Source organism: Apium graveolens, chromosome 3, assembly GCF_009905375.1.
Source record: "Apium graveolens cultivar Ventura chromosome 3, ASM990537v1, whole genome shotgun sequence".
Lineage (NCBI taxonomy): Eukaryota > Viridiplantae > Streptophyta > Magnoliopsida > Apiales > Apiaceae > Apium > Apium graveolens.
In genome coordinates this window covers 48,318,207-48,341,479 of record NC_133649.1, presented here as the reverse complement: position 1 = coordinate 48,341,479, position 23,273 = coordinate 48,318,207, and the positions used below count along the sequence as shown (strand labels likewise).

General features: G+C 33.0%; 1 protein-coding gene across 3 annotated transcripts; it reads right to left on the bottom strand.

Moving 5' to 3' along the window:
• Nucleotides 1-19,083: 19,083 nt before the first annotated feature.
• On the bottom strand, nucleotides 19,084-22,944 carry LOC141710705 (uncharacterized). Of its 3 annotated transcripts, none has more exons than XM_074513247.1 (6): nucleotides 22,655-22,944; nucleotides 22,061-22,143; nucleotides 21,238-21,396; nucleotides 20,381-20,568; nucleotides 20,067-20,138; nucleotides 19,084-19,384 (listed from the first exon to the last, which is right to left on the bottom strand). In XM_074513247.1, the coding sequence occupies exons 2-6, from the start codon at nucleotides 22,112-22,114 to the stop codon at nucleotides 19,315-19,317; spliced, it is 543 nt and encodes a 180-aa protein (XP_074369348.1). In that variant the 5' UTR covers nucleotides 22,115-22,143; nucleotides 22,655-22,944; the 3' UTR covers nucleotides 19,084-19,314. The 3 variants fall into 3 exon arrangements, 2 of the variants coding, with proteins under 2 accessions (XP_074369348.1, XP_074369349.1); XM_074513248.1 differs by having other exon boundaries at nucleotides 22,701-22,944; XR_012571018.1 differs by lacking the exon at nucleotides 20,381-20,568.
• Between the last annotated feature and the right edge of the window lie 329 nt (nucleotides 22,945-23,273).

Below are 23,273 nucleotides of genomic sequence, written 5' to 3'. Positions count from 1 at the left end.
CGAGACTTGAGAATATTACGACATATCAGGCACCTGATGCACATTACACTTGGAATTGGACTCTAGTAAGATGTGTACAAGTGTACTCCTGGTTGGTGAGTCAAAAGAGGAAGTCAATGCACCACAGTTCATGGACTTTGCAGTTGCAGATCTATTGGACTATGCAATCTCTTCTTCACAATCTCACTTCAGGTTGGTATGAACTAGTGTACTACTCAAGCAATCGTCAAGAACATGGTATGGCACTCTAACTGAAGTTACAGTTTAATATGAACTAGTAGAATCGTCATATTAATAACTCTCTTATTACTAGGCACAAACATATTGTTTTATATGTGCAGTGAGTTTTAGGAGAAACTCAAACTTCTTTCAACATTAGTGATTTCTTATTTCATGTAAAATCTTTTAAAATCACTATTGTACATCATTTCTCTCAAAATATTAAATGTATAATTTTCATTCATTAGATCTTAAGTACATTTTATCTCTCTATTGCCATATGTTCTGTGATACAGGTTCAGTCTCCAATGGCTTTCTTTCATTGACAGTCATGAGGTTGAAAACCCACAACATCTATCCCAGACTGTAAAGACAAACACAGAAACAGAACCAACCAACACTCTCTTACCACTAAAAGTAGTATGAATGAGCGTGAGGGAGATAGTGCCTTAGTGCACCACATAATGAAAGTTCTGTAGTCAACCCAGTAGCTCTATCTCCTACAAAGATAAGTAGTATTTTAAACCGAGACAACTGCTAGCCCCCATACATCTTCTCAAAAATATGTAATGGTTGAAAAGGCACAAAAACAGTTACTAGATTCATTCTCTCAACAGGGTGCGTCTATTGAAATTTTCATGTCGGCCAGGGTATCCGATGTAGTGTCACCACCTCAAACATAAACAATTCTTGATGCACAAGGAAAGGTTACACACACAAAGGATGAGTTGACGGAAATAAGAGTTTCGACCATTTTAAGGTCAGATTCGATTGTTCAAGGTTCGTTAATGGACCAATTGCCTTTGCAGGTGTTAGGAGAGGATACTGATCCAAAAGCCATATGTCAGTGGTCAGTGTCTACCTCCCCAGGCTTAAATCCCCTGGATGCATCTGCGGATAGTGGATCTGACATAGGTGCAGATCGGCAACTTGTTGACAATGATTCAGATATTACCTGATAAGTCACAAGGAAATGTCTTCACAGCCATTAGAAGGGAACTTTGATCTTTATGCTAAAATTCGTTGGATCATTGTTTACCTTCCCAGAATTCAAATCTGGAACCCTAAAAGGGAAACTAGAAACTTGTAGATTATGATTCAGATTCATCTGACGAGTTTAACAAGGATGGGGATTTGCGAACTCCCATTGCACCACCTATGACCTCCTTAAGGATGGCTAAGGTGATTTTCCTTGCAGGTACAGCTGAATGTTGGAGCTATGAGAGGAGTGATACACTTGTGAGAATGAGTGTAAACACGAGTGGAGAGAAGAGTGAAACGCATGTGAGGTACACTTAAACAGAATCACACACTCACAGTGAGGAAGAAAGAGAAACTACTTGTTATTTCTTTTCGGACCAAGTGAAATATGAGAACTCCTTCGGACAATGGCATACATTCCTTCTCTAAGGGGGAGATAAAAGCTTAAGTAATAGTTTGGAGGATTCCTCAACTAAGGGGGAGAAATAGCAGGGAGGAAGAAAAAGATCCTACATATGTATACTACACCACACCATTGTTGTTTGTAACTACGGATCCTATTGTACGGGAGAGGTGGTAAACACAAGGTGATTTTCTTCATAAGGGAAGAAGCTGTTTTCCAAAAGGGGAGTACTATTGGTTTTTATCTGCGGATCCTATTGTACGGGAGATGTGGTAAACGAAGGTGATCTTCTTTAATCAGTTGATTCTCATTGGGGGAGAAGCAAGAGAGATATGCGCTTCTCAACAGAAAATGTGGTTGTACAAAAGAAGATGAAACTACTTGAAGATATGTTCAGTCTAGAAAAACATCTATTTGGAATCTGGAAAATGTTAAATGTTATCCAGAACTTTTCTGCTATTTACTTTACATTTCTGTTTATATCTTTTTCTTATTTGTTAGTTGAGTTATCCTCTAGATATTTGTTGTTATTGTCTAACAAACAAATAGGGGAGATTGAAAGGCATATGTCATAGCCTATTTAATTATTCGAGGATTTAACTCAACTCAAATAAGAATGTAATAAGTAAATAGTGGATCTACCGTCAAAGAGATCTCACAAAGTGACATTTGTCAAAGGATTCAGAAACAAGGTTCATCTACAGACTTGAGGAATTAATTCACTGGAAGAAGCTCAAGAAATTGATCAAGCCTCAGTGATACAAATCAAGATTGTGGATTTAATCAAGTAACATAGATCTCGTCAGAGTATCAGAGAATTATAAGGATTTAATCTGAAGAAAATCAAGTATCAAAGTCAAGACATAAAGAAACGTCACTGAAGTTAGTCACTCATGAACCAGACAGTACATCGAGTGTCAACATTGAAGTGGTTGAATTGATTCATAATTCTCAGTGATTTTCAGAAGATTTTCAGAAGAATGGTTGCTGCTCAAGATTAGTATTAATTCTCTATTAATTAATTAAGTCATATAATTTAATTAAGAAAATAAATTATATCTCAAAGATGAATTTATTGATTAATTGAATTAATTGATTAATTAATTCTGAATTAATACTAAGGATTTTCAGAATTTAATTGGATTAAAATCTGTTTTAAATCTGCAAGACAATTGAAAATGAACTAGCATGACAATCTGGATTGTCATACCGATTTTCATGTCAGGCCATTTTCAATAGTCTCACCGAAAGTTACACTGGGAGGAGGATTGTCTTGCCAGTTCATTCTGATAGTCTTGCTAGTTCATTCAATTGTCTCACCGAAAGTCTTGCTAGCTCAATGGCTTGTCTTGCTAGCTCAATGGATTGTCTTACCAGTTCAAGTAGGTCTGTTAATTGAATTATAAAGAAAGGAGCAGCAGAAGTCATTCTTTATCATCCAACTCAAGAACAAAACACAGCAGCCGCAGCAAAATATTCCATTTTCATCTGCTGAATTCAAGATCACAATTTCTAGTTTTTAAGTTAAATCCAAACCACTAGAAATCTCTATCTTGTTCTTGTGTAACTATCTAGCGGATCAAAATCCCTAGAACTTAATCTCAAATTGCGTTTAGCATTTGAATCTTTTTATTGCAAAAATAGAAAAATTTCATGTCGAATTTATTCTAGATTTGTGATAATTAATTTGAGATTAATTTGAGATTATTTAACTTGAATTTTGTTTCAATTTTTATTCCGCACTTAATTCGATTATACAGTATTGTTTGTATTCAACCCCCCCTTCTAAAAACACATTGGGACCTAACAAAGTTTTATAATTTTTAAACCATTTTTGAAATGTAACTCATACCGCATTTGACGATTAAACGAATCAACGTGTGGGTGAATTTAATCAGAAAAATTTCCAGAATAATTTTAAAATTCTCAAAATATTTCAAACTTGATAAAATATGAGTTTCATAATTTTTGAAGCATCACGGAATTAATTACTGAATTTACAAATAATTGTAATCAGAAAATCATTTAAAGATAAATAATTAATAAAATATTGATTTCTAAATTTTATAAAATCCCAAAAATAATTATTAATTTTATGAAATCACAAAAACAATTTTAAAGACAATCCAAATATTTGAAAGAGATATGTCCTAAGTCCAATCATGTATGAGGATTTAGGAATAACTTTTATGTAATCTATTTTGATTTCATTGATATTAATAAAAGGCTTGTTTTGTTTTTATTGCGGGCTCTATCTATTTAAATGTTTAAATAAGATATACCACAATTTAGAGTAAAGCTTTTTATGGATTGTGATGAGATCATAATAATGAGACCTAAAAGATGATAACTCTAAACTTAAATAGTTCATGATCGTAGGATTACTAACTGGTAATTAATAATCCACAAAGATCGGTACATACTATGCTTGCTTCATTATGAAGGATGTCTGTTCTCATAGACATTTGTGTGGTGACACTATAGCTAGTATGTAGGTGCTTATTATAGAATAAGTTCACTGAACATGACTCACACAGCTGAACAATTGATGGAGTTCACTCACGTGTCAGCAGTTGTTCACATAGTGATAGTTGTACAAGTATCCTTAGACTTGAGGTCATCATAGTCATCTTGTGTACACTGAACTATGATTTGGTTTAGTTCTTAGTCTCAAGGGACAATTAAGGGCTCTACTGGGTATAGGAATTTGTACACAAAGATAGTGTATGATCAATAAAGGATCTACCCTTCCAGTGTAGGAAGAGAATGTTCAATGCTGATTCACTTATGTTAGTTCAGGAATCTCTGGCCAGAGTGAATGAAATTAGAAAGGAGTTTCTAATTTACATTAAATAGAACTAAGCATAGTGAATGGGAAAGCAAGTGATTAAATAAGATAGGCTTGACACAAGTTCCATGCCTTGTATTTAATCGTGACATTGCAGGGTAGAAGGAATTGATTGTACGGTAACTACTCACTGAATAGGTTCTTGGTATTCTAAGCAGTGAATTCGTATTATCCGGATAGTCGCGATATGCTGAGAAGTATCCCTCACGATGTAGAATAAATATGATTAATTAATTAATCATATTGAATGAATTAGAGAATTTATATAAATAATGATAAAATAGTTTTATTTTTATTTATTTCTACTATCGGCTTAATATTGAACCTACAGGGTCACATCATAAAAGAGAATGATTTAATGGTAGAGGAATTAATTAATAATGGCTTATAATTATTTATTTATGAAATAAATAATTAATTGGCAAATTTAATAATTGATTAAATGAGATTTAATTGATTATAAATTAATTAAGAAAAGGTTCTTAATATTATTAATTAAGAATTCAATTTTTGGAAATTAAATCAAGTGAGAGAATTATTTCTAAAGAGTTTAGAAAAAGGATTAATAATTAAAAGGTGTTTTAATTATTAATGAGAATAATAAAGGTTTAATAATAATAATATTTTATGGAAAAAAATTTAGCTGAAAATTTTACCTATAAATATACTATTATAGACCCTATTTTTGCCTCAACCAAAAAGATTAAAAAAAACCCTAATTCTCTCCATCTCCTCCTCCTTCATTACATCGTTTTCTTGGTGGATACCGGTGGAGTGCTTCACACTTGAGGAGCAACTGCTAAGGATCTCCATCCATCGTTCTTGGATCGCTATTAAAAACCTCCATCTTTCCATTAACGTAAAGATTCTTAAGGTAAACATACTGAACTACGAATTAAATATTATTTTTCGCATGGATCCTGCGGAGGGTTTCGGTTTTTTTAAGATTAAATTTACGTTTTTGCTGCATTTATGTGCTAAAAACCCTTCAATGGCATCAGAGCTACTTGCGAAAAGTTTTTAATTTGTTTATGTGTTTAACTGTTTTCGATATATGAGCATGTACGTGATTCGCCATGATTTGATGTTGATATAATATGCTTATATATGTATGGTTTTGAATATATGATATTCATGTGAGTTGTATAATCATAAGATGATTATGTAATCTGTATATATACTGATATATACATTATTTATATTTGATCTAATTAGGAGAATCATATTAGATACGAATTATGAATTGGCTGCTGCAGATTTGCTGAAATCTAGGTCTGGTGTCCGATTTACACAAACGAATACCCTATTCCATAGGTAAAGGAGCGTCTGAACAAAACTGATAGCTTAAGCTATCAACCACTCGTCTGTAAGGCGTTTGACGTCGTTTACGGCCCAAAAACAGTGATTCTTATTTTTCTGATTTGATTTTGATTTTTCTGATTTTTGTCATATTTTCTTTTTATGATTAGATCATGGATAATATGATATGTTAAGATCAGATTATGTGTTTTAACATGCTTTTATGTGTTTTATGAGCATGGTGGATGGTTATGGCCTTTCGACCTTAGTGTAATGGTTTTGGTTTTGGTTTTAAATACGACTTGCATGTCGTCAATCTTTGTAATCATAAATCTCGAATTTAACTCGAGTTATTCTTGTAAGTTCATTAGATTAGTTTTACTTTCAATCATGTAATGTAATTGAAGACTCAAGAAGGCTATCCAATGGAGGTGATTTAAAGAACAAGAAGTCTAAACAAAGAAGAAGACTTATGTAATAAGTAGTTGTATTTATTTCCATCACCATATTAGATTGACCTTGATCTTTATCATGAGCTTGATAAAGATCACATAGGATGGGGCCATAACCAAACACATTTACTTTATTGCACTTTACATTTACTTGTTTATTTAATTTTATATATTAGATATATGCCTATGTTTACCATGCGATGATAGATTTAGGTGAACTTAAATCAATATAAGGCGTGCTCTAGAAAATCTAGAATAGGAATCGTTTCTTGCCTTAACAATAAATATTATGAATACGATCATGAGATTCTTGTGTTTATGAAACACGTAATTGAATATGAATTTTCAATATTGAGAGAAAGGATGATTCTGTCAACAACAGATTTCTATCTGTAAGAAAGGGTTATTAAGTGACGCCTCTTGACAATGCTCCACCCGATCTGGGAATCATCTGATTATCGATTATTGATTGGAAATAATTAATTTAAAAGGAAGAATCTCTTTACAATATGATTATGGTTGTAACGTAATATAATCCCTCTAAAATTAACTAATATCAAGTAGTAATTGGCCTAAAGACACAACGGGCTTGTGTCGGTCATAGCCTTCCAATATGGTAGAAAGTGGTTCTTATTTTTAAATCATTGTCGTTTCATGCTACAGCCGAGGGCTTTGATTTTGAAATAAGAAATACTTGTCTATTACATAGAGATGTGTACATTGAATTAGAATCTAAAGGTCGGTACGTGCTACAGCCGTGGGCCATTGGAGACTGATTCAATTGTACGAAATGTTGGGTTAGACTTGACTTAGAATACTTAGTTTGTCATGCCACAGCCGTGACTCAATTATTCAAGAGGCTAAACTTATATTAGGGAATAACATAAGATGTAATTGACAAGAGTTGTCTGCCTATTGAACATCACATGATGTTTCGTGCCACAGCCGAGGTTGTGTGATGGAATGTAGGATCCCTATTCCCACTAGCATTATGAATGCCTAATTTTCACTTAGGGGGTTGAAAAAAAATTAGATAAACTAGTGGGAGACACTTATGAATAAAGACCCGATTCATATAGTGTTTTGAAATGAAATTGAATATTTGCTAATTGTTGTTATATGTTTATCATTTACAGATTTACTATATTCGTCATGTCTTCTGCACTATCACTCTGGAGCATACTAGATGCTCACAAGTTGACTGGTCCTAATTTAGCTGTTTGTTTTCACTGTAACAAGTTAGGGCACTGGAAGAGGAACTGCAAGGTTTACCTTGCAGAATTGAAGAAGAAGGGTAGTGAGACTACCGCTTCTGATTCAGGCATGTTCATGATCGAAGTTAATATGTCACTAGGTCAAATTTCTACTTGGATATTAGATACCGCCTGTGGTTCTCATATTTGCAATTCATTGCAAGGACTAAAGAGAAGTAGGACTCTTGAAAAAGATGAGGCGATTCTCCGTATAGGCAATGGAGCAAAGGTTGCGGCCATATCTATAGGATCATTTAGTTTACATATGCCTACGGGCAAGACTATTATTTTGAATAATTGTTATTACGTTCCCTCTATTGTGAGGAATATTATTTTTATTCCTATGTTGGATGTGGATAGTTTTTCATTTATTATTAAGAATAATGAATGTTCTATCCTTAGAGATAATGTTCTTTTTGGACGTGGCATTTTAAATAATGGTCTGTATGTATGTGACGTAGAGCATGATTTACTTCAGATTGAACAAACTAATAAAAGAAAATGAGATGATGAAAATCTGTCCTATTTATGGCACTGTAGGCTAGGTCATATTAGTGAAAATAGACTGCGAACATTGCATAAGGAAGGGTTACTTGACCCCTTTGATTTTGAAATATATCCTACGTACGAGTCTTGTCTATTGGGTAAAATGACCAAATCTCCATTTAGTGGACATGGAGAGAGGGCTGCAGATTTGCTAGGATTGGTACACACAGATGTATGTGGACCAATGTCTACGCAAGCCATGGGTGGATTTTCGTACTTCATTACTTTTATAGATGATATATGTAGATTCGGATATGTGTATTTGATGAAACACAAGTTTGAAGCCTTTGAAAAGTTTAAAGAATATAAACATGAAGTGGAGAAACAAACCAAACACAGTATTATAACTCTCTTCGATCAGATCGAGGTGGTGAATACTTGAATGGAGAGTTTCTAGATTATCTCAAAGAAAATGGTATAGTCTCCCAGTGGACTCCTCCATATACTCCACAGTTAAATGGGGTATCTGAAAGGAGAAATCGAACTTTGTTAGACATGGTTCGGTCCATGATGAGCTATGCGAATCTTCCAGTATTCCTATGGGGTTATGCATTGGAAACCTTAGCATATTTACTGAATAAGGTGCCTTCCAAATCTGTTCCTCAAACACCATATGAGATATGCAAAGAAAGGAAACTGAGTCTTAAACACGTTAAGATTTGGGGATGTCCAGCTTATGTCAAGAAAGTTGACCCAGATAAGCTGGAATCTCGATCCATAAAATGTAATTTTGTGGGATATCCTAAAGAGACTTTGGGGTATTACTTTTACACCGATTATCGGGTGTTTGTCTCCAGACATGCTACCTTCTTGGAAAAGGAGTTTATCCTTGAAGGAAACAGTGGGAGCAAAATTGAACTTGATGAAGTTCAAGAAGCACAAACTACTACGGATCAAGTAAAAACACCTGTTCAGAATGAACAACCTTCTGTGGAACAGCCCATTCGTAGGACAGAGAGAGTATCTCTCCAACCTGAGAGGTACTATGGCCTTGTCATTGAGAATGACAATGAGTTGTCAATTATTGATGATGACGACCCTGTGACCTATAATAAGGCTATGAGTAGTGTTGACTCAGAGAAATGGCATAGTGCCATGAAATCCGAAATGGAATCTATGTATACCAACCAAGTATGGACTCTGGTCGAGGCACCTGAAGGTGTTAAGCCTATTGGGTGCAAGTGGGTATACAAAAGAAAGATTGGAGCAGATGGCCAGGTGGAGACCTATAAAGCCAGGCTCGTGGCAAAAGGATTTAAACAAAGGCAAGGGATTGACTTTGATGAAACTTTTTCGCCTGTAGCCCTGTTAAAATCAATTCGGATTTTGCTTGCGATTGTTGCTTACTACGACTATGAGATCTGGCAAATGGATGTGAAAATGGCCTTCCTCAATGGGGAACTTGAGAATGAAGTGTATATGACACAGCCAGAGGGTTTTCTTTCCAAGGGAAATGAACACCTAGTGTGTAACCTGCTGCGAACCATATATGGTTTAAGGCAAGCTTCTCGTAGATGGAACATCCGTTTTGATGAGACAATCAAAGAGTTTGGTTTTATCAAAAACATAGATGAACCATGTGTCTACAAGAAGGTTAGTGGGAGCGCGGTAACATTTCTTGTATTGTATGTGGATGACATACTTCTTATAGGAAATGATATACCGATGCTACAATCAGTCAAAGTATGGCTATCAAAGAACTTCACCATTAAGGACTTGGGAGAAGCATCCTATATTCTCGGTATGAAGATCTATAGAGATAGATCTAGAAGAATGATAGGTCTTACCCAGGGTACATACATCCAGAAAGTGCTTAAAAGGTTTAGCATTGAAAACTCCAAAAGAGGTCTCATACCGATGAGCCATGGAGTGTCCCTTTCCGAAAAAATGTCTCCTAAGACACCTGAGGAAAGAGAGCGTATGAGTAAGATTCCTTATGCTTCAGCAATAGGATCTATCATGTACATGATATTGTGTACAAGGCCTGATGTTGCTTATTCAATTAGTGTGACGAGCAGTTATCAGTCCAATCCAGGTGAAGACCACTGGAAAGTAGTGAAAAACATCATTAAGTACTTGCGAAGGACTCAGGACATTTTTCTTGTTTTTGGTGGTGAATCTGAGTTGAAAATAGAGGGTTATACTGACTCTAGTTTTCAATCAGAAAGTGATAGCAAATCCATGTCAGGGTACGTGTTTACTCTAAATGGTTGTGCAATTAAGATTGTTGAAAGAGGAGATGTCAACGTCGAGAGAGTTGACACACATAACAACGTAGCAGACCCACTCACAAAGCCACTTTCTCAGAGTCACTTTGATCGTCATAAAGACAAGATGGGTATTAGATACCAGAGTGATTCGCTTTAGTACAAGTGGGAGATTGAAAGAGATATGTCCTAAGTCCAATCATGTATGAGGATTTAGGAATAACTTTTATGTAATATGTTTTAATTTCATTGATATTAATAAAAGGCTTGTTTTGTTTTTATTACGGGCTCTATCTATTTAAATGTTTAAATAAGATATACCACAGTTTAGAGTAAAGCTTTTTATGGATTGTGATGAGATCATAATAATGAGACCTAAAAGATGATAACTCTAAACTTAAATAGTTCATGGTCGTAGGATTACTAACTGGTAATTAATAATCCACAAAGATCGGTACATACTATGCTTGCTTCATTATGAAGGATGTCTATTCTCATAGACATTTGTGTGGTGACACTATAGCTAGTATGTAGGTGCTTATTATAGAATAAGTTCACTGAACATGACTCACACAGCTGAACAATTGATGGAGTTCACTCACGTGTCAGCAGTTGTTCATATAGTGATAGTTGTACAAGTATCCTTAGACTTGAGGTCATCATAGTCATCTTGTGTACACTGAACTATGATTTGGTTTAGTTCTTAGTCTCAAGGGACAATTAAGGGCTCTACTGGGTATAGGAATTTGTACACAAAGATAGTGTATGATCAATAAAGGATCTACCCCTTCCAGTGTAGGAAGAGAATATTCAATGCTGATTCACTTATGTTAGTTCAGGAATCTCTGGCCAGAGTGAATGAAATTAGGAAGGAGTTTCTAATTTACATTAAATGGAACTAAGCATAGTGAATGGGAAAGCAAGTGATTAAATAAGATAGGCTTGACACAAGTTCCATGCCTTGTATTTAATCGTGACATTGCAGGGTAGAAGGAATTGATTGTACGGTAACTACTCACTGAATAGGTTCTTGGTATTCTAAGCAGTGAATTCGTATTATCCAGATAGTCGCGATATGCTGAGAAGTATCCCTCACGATGTAGAATAAATATGATTAATTAATTAATCATATTTAATGAATTAGAGAATTTATATAAATAATGATAAAATAGTTTTATTTTTATTTATTTCTACTACCGGCTTAATATTGAACCTACAGGGTCACACCATAAAAGAAAATGATTTAATGGTAGAGGAATTAATTAATAATGGCTGATAATTATTTATTTATGAAATAAATAATTAATTGGCAAATTTAATAATTGATTAAATGAGATTTAATTTATTATAAATTGATTAAGAAAAGGTTCTTAATATTATTAATTAATAATTTAATTTTTGTAAATTAAATCAAGTGAGAGAATTATTTCTAAAGAGTTTAGAAAAAGGATTAATAATTAAAAGGTGTTTTAATGATTAATGAGAATAATAAAGGGTTAATAATAATAATATTTTATGGGAAAATTTTCAGCTGAAAATTTTACCTATAAATATACTATTATAGACCCTATTTTTGCCTCAACCAAAAAGATTAAAAAAAAACCCTAATTCTCTCCATCTCCTCCTCCTTCATTACATCGTTTTCTTGGTGGATACCGGTGGAGTGCTTCACACTTGAGGAGCAACTGCTAAGGATCTCCATCCATCGTTCTTGGATCGCTATTAAAAACCTCCATCTTTCCATTAACGTAAAGATTCTTAAGGTAAACATACTGAACTACGAATTAAATATTATTTTTCGCATGGATCCTGCGGAGGGTTTCGGTTTTCTTAAGATTAAATTTACCTTTTCGCTGCGTTTATGTGCTAAAAACCCTTCAATATTTATGTAAATAAATCTTCAATAAAATCACTTTTAAAAGTGAAAACAAAACATGCTGCTCAGCAAATAATTGTACAAATAATTCTTGTACACCAATAAACCACACATAAATAATAATAAAACAACACACGGCTGACAAAACCCATACACATATTTTTTTTTACTTAATTATTCAATAACTACACATTTAAATAATGCGAAAGTATACTAGTCGTTATAAACATGATCTGAACATGATTAAGTATGAGACAAGATTATAACTACCAACCAGAATAAATATATTACAACCCAAAATAATAATAAATTCAAATTTATTCGATTCCGACATGGAACCGATAGATAACCCATTGTATCTAAACTAATTTATACAATCCTTCCAACTCATACGCTTGCTCACACACACAGCTACCTGCTCTGGCATCTGGAAAGCTACGACATGGTAGGGACCGCCAGGAACGCTCTGGCGAGCGGTGCGCCTAAGTTTGGCCATCTTCTTTCTTAACAGCCATGGTTAGCAAAATATATGAGCAAAGAAGCTCGGCAAGTAACTATATAAACAGTTCTATAATGCAGTAACAATATCAATATCAACATACGAGGCATTCTACTTTAAATATCTAGGTGGAAGATTTTTATCTCTGGCTATGAAAGGGTTATGAAGAAGGATTTGGGCTTTCAGGAATCAAGGCTCAGGTTAGGATGAAAGCCGACATTTATCTCAAATCATTAGTAGGACTTCAAAGTGTATCTCAACAGAAGGAAACAATCAATCAGACTTTGAAACTTATCATCAATGTAAAGTGACAGGGTTCACAACATTATAATCAAAACGAAGACTCGAGTTGTTCCATTTTATTTCATTTCATCTTTTAAAGAATAAGGAGCAATTGCTCCAAGTATATAAACATTTTCATCTTTATAGAGTATATTAGAACCCTTGATTGGAATATTCATCTTTAAATTATAATACGAGTGATCAGCCCGTACCGACCTACATCTGGTCATTATGGTACCTATGGCATTATAGCCTTATATTGGACTAGCCCCGCTAGCCTCTTATGTGACTGGACTAGTCCCACTAGCCTCTTACATCTCTATCCAATCCACCAGGAATTCGTTTGGAAAACCTTTGTATTGGAAAAAGGAAAAGAGTTGACTAAATTCATTTTAACATTACCAAGAATGTGAAATCATTTGGACTCAATCAAGTCGAAAATCATTCTTAAGTTCAATTTAAGATTTCAAGGAAAGTGAACGGATCAAGCGTAAACAGGGATCAATACAAAGGAACGGGATCAAATGATAAACAGGGTTAACTAGTTCCAATTCAAAAGAGTTTCAACAATCAACTCATGATAGGTCATGATAGGGTTCACGGGTCAACGAAGAATTTGGATTGATTAAGACATTAAGTAAGGAAGAATGTAAAAGTTCTTGTAGGGTTTACATTATCATAAGATAACGAAGGAAACAATATGATATTCAGGGTACGAAACAACAGGGTTACTACAAAGGATCGAATAGGGTCTGATATCAATTGGACAAAAGAACAATATCAGGGTTTCTTAGAATCAATAACAGGTATATCATGATTTCAATAAAAAGCCTCTAGTTTAGGACTTATTATTATCATGCATAATCTAGATTTACATCCTAGCCTTTTTAGGACTTAAACTAATTGAATGTTGCCATATCATCCATTCATACCACAAAAACTCGAATCAAAACAAGGTCACAAGCAACAAGTTATCAAATTACAAATCTCATCAACCAATCAAGTAGTTTAAAACTTATTTCTTTCTTACAAATCCAAGCCCTATTCGTCCCTAATTAAACCAACAACATGCATCTCTTAAATTAACATGCAAATTCAATTTTTATCTTTAAAGCTTATCTTCACTCAATTCTTAACAAGAAAATCTCTTTTAAACTCTTTTTCTTTTATAAAAATCAAACCAAAACTCCTCTAAATCCAATCATCAACATGCAAGTCCAAAAATTATCTATTAACTAGCAATGATCAACATGCATGCCCAAAATTAACTATTAATTAACAATGATCAACATGCAAGTTCAGGAATCAAGCATAAACTTAAGTTCAAGCCACAACTCATCCATTCAAATCATTTAAAAGAAAAACCGAACCAAAAATTGGATTTTTAAACCAAAACCCTTTGTAAAACTCGAATCAAAATCAAACCCCTTTTTTATTAGCAAAAATTCAAACCATCATCAAAACAAAACCAAATAAAAGCACATAATTTAGTGCACTATACTCTCTTAAGATCACACACTAAGAAATTATGTTTTCTTAGATATAACCAAGAAATGTTGATGCAAAAACCTTCTTAAACACTTACATGCAAAGAGTATATAGATAGAGGATTGAAAATGATGAAGATCAATGGCAAGATCTTTGAATTCTAAGTAGAATTTAGTGTTGTATGTAGGTGAGAGAGAGAGGGAGAGGGAGAGAGAGAGAGAGAGAATTCGGGAGAGAGAGGGAGAAAACAAAATAGAAAGAAAGAGTGATCCAAGAGGAAGAAGAGAGTAGGGAGGAAATAAGGAAGAGTGGGTGTATTTATAAGTGAGTGGAGGGGTAAAATGGTCTTTTGCCAACTAATTCTAGAAACTTCTTATCTTTTATTCAAAAACTCAAAAAATAAATTTGGATAATACATAACTCCCTCAGAAAATGTGAAAATGATATGAATAACAATTTTAAATTATAGATCTTGAAATTATCTTTCTAACCATATTTTTAAAAATAATTTTTGAGCGTACGGTTTACTTTATATGAATTTTACAAGATTACGCTCAAAATAGAAATATAACCCGATAAATCATTTTAAAATACACCGATCACGAAATAATTTCATCTATCATTTTTAGAAAGTCTTCAGGACTATTTAGAAGATAATAAAGAAAATTTCACGCCTTGTCCATACTCAGATAATTTTATAAAAATATATAAATGTTTAATAAACCTTATTTAAATCAAATAAATCCCTTAAAATCAATTAAAAATTTCTAGATCACATAATCATGCACACTAACAGACAACGACATAAATTCACATATCACGACTCATTTTGAAATATGCTCAAGCATAAAAATTCCACATTTTTATTAATATTCACTTTTCGCGTAACGGGTCGCGTCCTGACTGACGGCTCGACGTTGAGCGTTTTCAACTACGCTTCACAATCATGCTCTCTATACTAGTTGACATGTCAAGCTGGAATATAATATTCATTTAAACATTTGTATTTAACACATAATTTATATTCATATGCTTAAACACCTTAATCCCTTTTTAAGACGGGTTTCGTTCAACTTGACGGCCAGACAACATAGCTTAGCCTTTTAGCTGACTCATCAAACTGGAACGAGTTACTTTACGTTCCCAATTACTATTATACAACGATAACAGTTAATCCACATAATCATTTAAACTTTTATTTTATTCACATAAATTCACAATTACGACACAAAATTATACTTTATTTACTTAATCACGTCGCGAAATTCCCAGTCGTTACAACATCTTCCTCTTCCCTTGACATATCATCATTAGTTTCTTGAAATGAAACATATATAGATTCTTCAAAGACATTTTTAGATAGATTATAAACTCTATAAGCATGACTTGTTAAAGAATAACCCAAAAAAATAGCTTCATAAGATTTAGAATCGAATTGACCATCCTTTTTAGAAGTTTTAAGTACAAAGCACTTTGAACCAAAGACTTTGAAATAATCAATATTAGGTTTCTTCTTCATCGGAAATTCATATGGAGTCTTATTGAGTAACGGCCTGATTAGTACTCTGTTAAGAATATAGTTTGCTGTGTTGACAGCTTCTGCCCAAAAACTTCTTGGTAGCTTACTTTCCTGAAGCAATATCCTAGTTTTTTCTTGCAAAGATCTGTTCTTACGTCTACCACTCCATTTTGCTATGGTGTACGAGGTGCAGAAAATTGATATGTAATTCCTCTTTCTTCATAATAGGAAATAAAGTCCTTTTGAAATTCACCACCATGATCACTTCGTATACCTATAAGTCTTGTTTCAAGCTTGTTCTCAAGTAACTTGATTAGCTTCTTAAATTCACTAAAAGCACGATCTTTAGTAGATAAAAACAATACCCATATATATCTAGAATAATCATTAACAATAACAAAAGCATATTGTTTACCTCCAATACTTTTATAAGCTTATGGACCAAATAAATCTAAATGTAAAAGCTCTAAAGGTTTAGAAGTAGATACCAGTTTCTTGACCTTGTGTGATGTTCTGATTTGCTTTCCTAGTTGACAAGCAGTACAAGTTTCCATTTTGACATACTTCAATTTTGGAAAACCTCAAACTAACTGTTTTGTTGATAACTTGTTAAGTTAATCCATCTGAGCATGTCCAAGCCTTTTATGCCAAATTTCGGGACTTGTATCAACTGCTGCTAAACAACATGCATGTTCCTGTTCTTCAAAATCCAATACATATATATTTCCTTCCCTTCTAGCAACTAGAGGAATTTTGTTAGAACCAACAGGTATAGTACAATCATGATGACCAAAATATACTTTATGACTGTAACACCTCATTTAAACAAGTAGAGGCTACACAAGCTAAGCCTTGTTTATTAATGGAAGCAAAAACAAGTTAAACATAATTTATTAAACTAACAAAAGTTCAAAATCTCCAAAATAAAGTTCTCTAACAAGATCCAAAATAATATGAAATAAAACATGTCCGCGACTTTATTTTTAACTAGATAAACAAGCTAAAAGTTGGGCAGCACTCATCACACGCCCGCTTTACCCCTGATTACATGTGGAAAGAAATTAATACGAGTGAGCCAAATGCCCAGTACGAATATATCATTAAAATGTAAAACAAATGAATATATTTGATATTAATAATTAGCCAAGAAGATGATTAATATGATAGTAATTATTTTAAGTCAAGGAAATAAACTAATCCAAAAAAAATTAAAGAAATGGCCGAGAACAAGTAAGGTGGGTACTAATAAGGGCATCTTATAAAACATCTGCTCGCTAGTAAACATCAAGAAAAGCACAGTGTAAACAGTTTCTTCTCCAGTTATTCACGGGAAGAATAAAATGAAATGCATACAACATTTCCACAAACAAGCAAAATGATCATGAATTTAATCATGCCTCATACCCCAGAGACATGCTCGTATACTCACAACACTGATACGAGTTAGTGCCAAGAGCACCAAAGACTGCAATAATACCATGTCTCTCGTCTATGATTTACCAACACAAATAAGTTTAAGAGCCCATAACAAATGGTTACAAAGTGTTTCCAATAGTATTGAAAATATAAGCTGCATGTGACAAATCAAGTATACTGTTAGGCAACATGGATCAAAAGTGGTTAAGTAACAACAGAGATCAAAGATGGTTAAGCAAAAATTAACAAGTGTATATATATATAAGATGTACAACTTAACAAAATAAAATCTGATAAGATAATATATATTTTAAATGAAGAGAGAATGGAGGATACTCGTGAATGAGTCTAAAATATTCGATAATGCTCACACAACAACCCAGCTCCAAATCAATCTCCAAATCAATCTATAATATCAACAAAAATATAACTTATAAATGCCAAACTCTAAAACCCTAAAATCACTAAAAAGTAAGCTAACAAAATTATAATATTTTATACCGTGGCCACACCTAACACAGATGATCATTGTGTAATATAAATATTTAACTAACAAATAATCTGAATAATATACAAGTTGGTTTATAAAATAAAAGATATTTTATTAATTATAAAAGTAATGTAAAAATCTTTAAGTATATAACTTTATAAAAGTTGACAAATATAAATTATACATTAATTTAACACATTAAATTGTAACTACAATTTAAGAAAATGATAAAAATAAATATAGCATGTATGCTCTGTTTATCAACACATATACTGACAAGATTTATCAAATTTACCTATGGCACATTAATAGTACAACAATACTTACAAAATTTAAATTATTATGGCCAAGTATTATATACTATAATTAATAACATATTGGTTACAAAAAAATGAGACTAAAGTAATAAATATGGTATGCATGAGGAAAATATAATAACATAATATGATTAACAAATGTAAACAATTTACAATGTTAGATAAGCAAGCAACCAATTGTTAATTACTTAACTTAAATAATAAAATACTTTGACTATACATATGTCCTGTAAAATAAAATACTTTATATATCCCACAGATACAGATTTTGTCAATTTTAATAAACCTCAATAAACTAAATTTTATGAAAAAAGATTTTACTTTATAAGTTCAATCCGTAGGCGGGGACATATTATAGTAATTTGATAACATCATTATTATTGTGAATAACTCACACACATAACTAGTTGATAACAATTAACCACTACGTCATAAGTGCTCAAATGCTATGCTCATCTGTTGTTGCCTTATGTCAAAAAAGCATTGCATTTTCAGTAATGCAACACCAAGGGGCGTTACATATGCAGTCGTTGCATTAGAGGCCTAATGCAACACTTTTTGGGGGTCTACAGCAACACCAATAAGCATTGCCTAATAGATGTAATGCAACAGTATATACATCAAATGCAACACCAAAAAACGTTGGCTCTGACAGAAGCTGGATGTACGACTCCATTTGTGGGGGACACATTAAGGCCATGTCAGTACGTGACACGTGGATGTCACGTCAGCACATGACACGTAGATGCCACGTCAGCAGGGGGCCCACTAAAAATGCCACGTAAGCAGTTGGGCCCACATGCTGCGTCATCAACGGTCCACATGCCACGTCACTGGTATATAATGCAACGCTTTTTATCAACTTTTAGGACAGTAGAACATAATTAAAAGCAATGCTTATATAGCTAATGCAACACCACAATATCTGGTAAAAACATTACTATTACTATTACTTTATAATGCAACACCCAAATATCAAATGCAACACTTTAATTAAAATTTTTGCAAGATAATATTTCATAATTACAAAAGCACATGAAAATTATCCTAATAACCATTCAACAATTTCTACTAGCCATCCAAAACATCATCCAACAACCCCATTACAAGTTCCATCCACAAAATATATCCAACAACCCCAACATCATACTAACTACTAAATTCATTACAAGTTCTTCGATGTGCCAAAAAGATATTATTACAATTACAGCTAGAGCTATTACAGTTGGTGGGGCATCAAATGCCCTTCATGTAAGAAACTGTTCTGCTGGTACACAAATTGGTGAATCCTGCAAATCAGAAGTAAGACAAAGGTTTCAATAATATCACTATATCATCTCCAATTAAAAATATAACAACTCTAGTAACCATAACAATACAAATATTCCAGTAACCATCTTACTTCTGAAGAAAAAACGATTTACTAATCCTGGAGTAGGCTTAACCGCTTAAGGAAATTCATTACAATAAACACAACTACCAACCCAAAGTAACTTATTATACCTTAGACAACAAAGTAAGATCAAGTGAGCTAAAATCCTCATATTTAAAGTCCTTCACTTGTTCAGATCTATGATAACTTTCCAGAGAAACAACTTCACAACCAACAATATTTGCGAGAAGAAAATATTGACCTTTTAAAAAAGAAGAGAAAAACTATGGATACATTGAAAGAAACAGGTAATCGCTAATTACATTATTCTTCGCTCTGAAATGTAAAACATCTACAAGCACTCAAAAATGGTTCAATAGATAACTCGATACATAAGATTAGTGATAGTCATTTTATAAGATAGAATATGTTGGGGTTTTAGATGAAATTTCAAATCAGAAGTTTACACTTAAAAATATGCATTTATATTTGACATGGCAAGATAACCATATGATTTGAGAAAGCTTACAGCGCAAACATCTAAGCAATGAATAAAATAAATTTAAAAGTATAAAATTGTCATCAGGGTATCATATTACCTCTGGACAACATTCAAGGGTTCAAGCTTCACGGATCCATTGATTGTAGCCCTTTCTTCATTAAATTCTAGCCTGCTTGATGAGAATTTAGTTAAACATATAGTTATCAACAAGCGCACAGACATAGTGATATTTTAAAAAAAAAGATAGGGAGATAAACTGAACATATAGAATTATTTGTAAAAACTTCAATTTAATCAGATAGAGTATACCATCTAATTGTAAGAGGATAATGTATATGATTCTCAATGGAAGAAGTCCCAAGTTTTTAGTTCTAGATTAACATTACGCTCTAACTAAAGAAGAATATATACCTATCGAATTGAGGTACGAGCACTGATTGCTTCCTCCATTTTGTTGTGTGTTTTGACAAGTAATACTCAGCAACAACATAAAGTATATCCTTAATCTCAGTACGAGCACTTGATAATGCAGCTTTATCATTGAGATAAACCATACCTTTGGAGACATGGTCCAGATCACCATCTAAGTGATAGTCATTCTATAAGATAGAATATGTTACCTATTTCAAATTGTGGTTCTATAAGATAGAATACATAAGATAAATTTTTGTATGTATTAGCAGGTCCAGCAAACTCAATAGAAATTCAGCATAGTGCCACTTGAAGGTACGTCGTCCAAAAACTAAATCGAAAAGCAACATTTTAGGTGAAGTTAAAATTCACAAAATCGAAAAGCAACATTTTAGGTGAAGTTAAAATTCACAAGCCTCCTAGGATTTATACCTCATAAACACTCATATGCCATGTAAAAAAATGCAATGGAAAGGAACATACTATATTTACTTTTACTTGAGAGAACCATACACCATAACCATGCAAACCAAAAACCGGTAATAAAATAGCTAACTTCCTTGCATCTACGAATTCCAAAGATAAAATTTGAATGGAAGGTGAATGTACCTAAACCTTATTAAGGGATGTAGACTATAGTCTACCCTACTCTTTTTCAATTAAAAGGTTACTTTATTCATACATGCAAAAGGTTACTACTAGGTTATATGGTGCCAGGCCACGTCCTTGTAGAAGTCACATATATATTAAGAAGTCGGGAACATTAAATTTAGATGATAAATTAACAGAAAATTAAAGATTGCAGTAAGTAGCTGAATTTGTTCTCTTTACATAAGTCATTCCACAGAGATTACTACCTCATAGTTATCAATTAGCTCAACAAAGAAGCTGCATCGGAGTGCTTCTCTAGTGTGACAGTTTACTCTGTGCCATGCAGCCAAAACAGCCATCTTATCAACATCTACACGACCTTTCTTTTTTGAAGAAGAGCCTCCAAGGGTTTCAATTACTCTGATCTATCAACACAAAACATAATAGATTAAGAAAAAATAAATATCTTTTTTACTTCGGAAAAATAATATATTAAAAAACAATAAAATATTTGCAGATACATAAGCACATAACAAAGGAAAAAGGAAAACAATGAAAGAACTTGAGAAAATATATTCATTATAGAAGTAACTGCAGATTTGAGAGACCCTGAAAAAAACATAAAGGCATACATCCACGAGATATGGACCAAAAAAGATGGACCAAGTATGATTCTCTCTCTCTTACACTCACGTACTATATAATGCGGGGCCAAATTTTAACAAATAAATCCCTTTAAATATCTTTTCCGTAAAATCTATAAAATTTTGCTTATTTCCATCACACCACTCTAAAAAACACTCAGTTGAATAATTGCAAAGCAAAAGGACATATTCACAATGCAGTGAATAGAAAGAATAAGACGGATACAAAGAACTAAACATATTTGATATAAAGTAGCCTACCTCTTTGTCCATTTTAATAATCGTGGACTTTTCTCACCCCCCCCCCCCTCCACCCACATCCTAGTGGGTATTACTATCCTACTAAAGGCTATGTAAAGCATTGTACAACAGCTTCTCAATACAGTGATTCCTTTAGAGAAGATATTTACTTATATGTCCATAATAGATAAGAAAAGTGAAAAACCTCTTTGTCCATGTCAATACTCCTGAACTTGTCCCACTCTCCTCTATTTGTCATGCAGAATGCTGAAAGGGGTACCTCATCACCTGTAAAATGGACCTCAAATCATGAATATGCCCGAGACTACATAATCTAAAAAGATAAACATAATCTCACTAGAAAATACTAACGCATAGTGCAAACCTTTACTAAATCCATTTCCTGAGAATTGTGAACAGATCTGAGATATACTAAGTTTAAATAATTTACTTATATAGAAAGATGACATGCCTAACCGATAAAACACATTAGGAACATATATATATATATAAGCTACAAACATGTCGTAGATAGAATAAAAGTAAGTTCTCAAATCACAAAATATTTCTCAAGTAAAATCATACATAATTTACATATATAATGGAAATTACCGAAATACAATGGAAATTAGTTGCAGTGACAGGGAAAATATGAAATATCTCAAACATTACACATCCTCTGACCCAAAAACACAATACTAAACCCGTTAATCATCAAAGCCCCAAATAAAACCCTAAATCAAATAAAGCCCCAAAATAAAATCAAAGTTAAATAAGTTGAAACATAAATTGAAATTACCATGAAATCTCAAAATGAAAGCCCAAAGTTAAACCCCCAAATCTACCTGAAACTTCCACAAGTTTAAGATTTAATCGAAATGCTTTGGAGAAATTTCAAATAGGAGTTGAGAAATTTGAGAGTATGAACATAAAATTGGTAGGCCGAAGTTCAGTATTAGCCGTAAAGTTGTATTAATTGGAGGTTTCTGATGATAATTCAGAGGTTCATCGAGAGAGTGTTCGGCGGAAGGAGGTTAATCGAGAGAAATAGAGAGAGTTTCTAAGTGGGTGGGAGTAGAGAAGGGAAAGTCATGTTCAATTTTTTTGTTAAGGAGGGAAAATAGCCGCCTAAATATTTAACCTCGTGGTTCGTGCAAGAGGACTTGATTTCTGTGTTCATTTTATATATTTTCATGTTTACTGTAAAATCTGAATAAAAAAATAAATAAAAAGTGTTCAATTTTTTTTTGGTGATTGAATCTTAAGTCAATAATATTAAATGTGGTCAAATCTTGTCAAACTTAAATATGAAATCACATCATATAATTATATTTTTATTTTATATTATAGACTTTTTATTATTTTTGGTAAATTTTGAAATGTATAAAATAAGCCACATCCCTAAATTCGTTAGATAT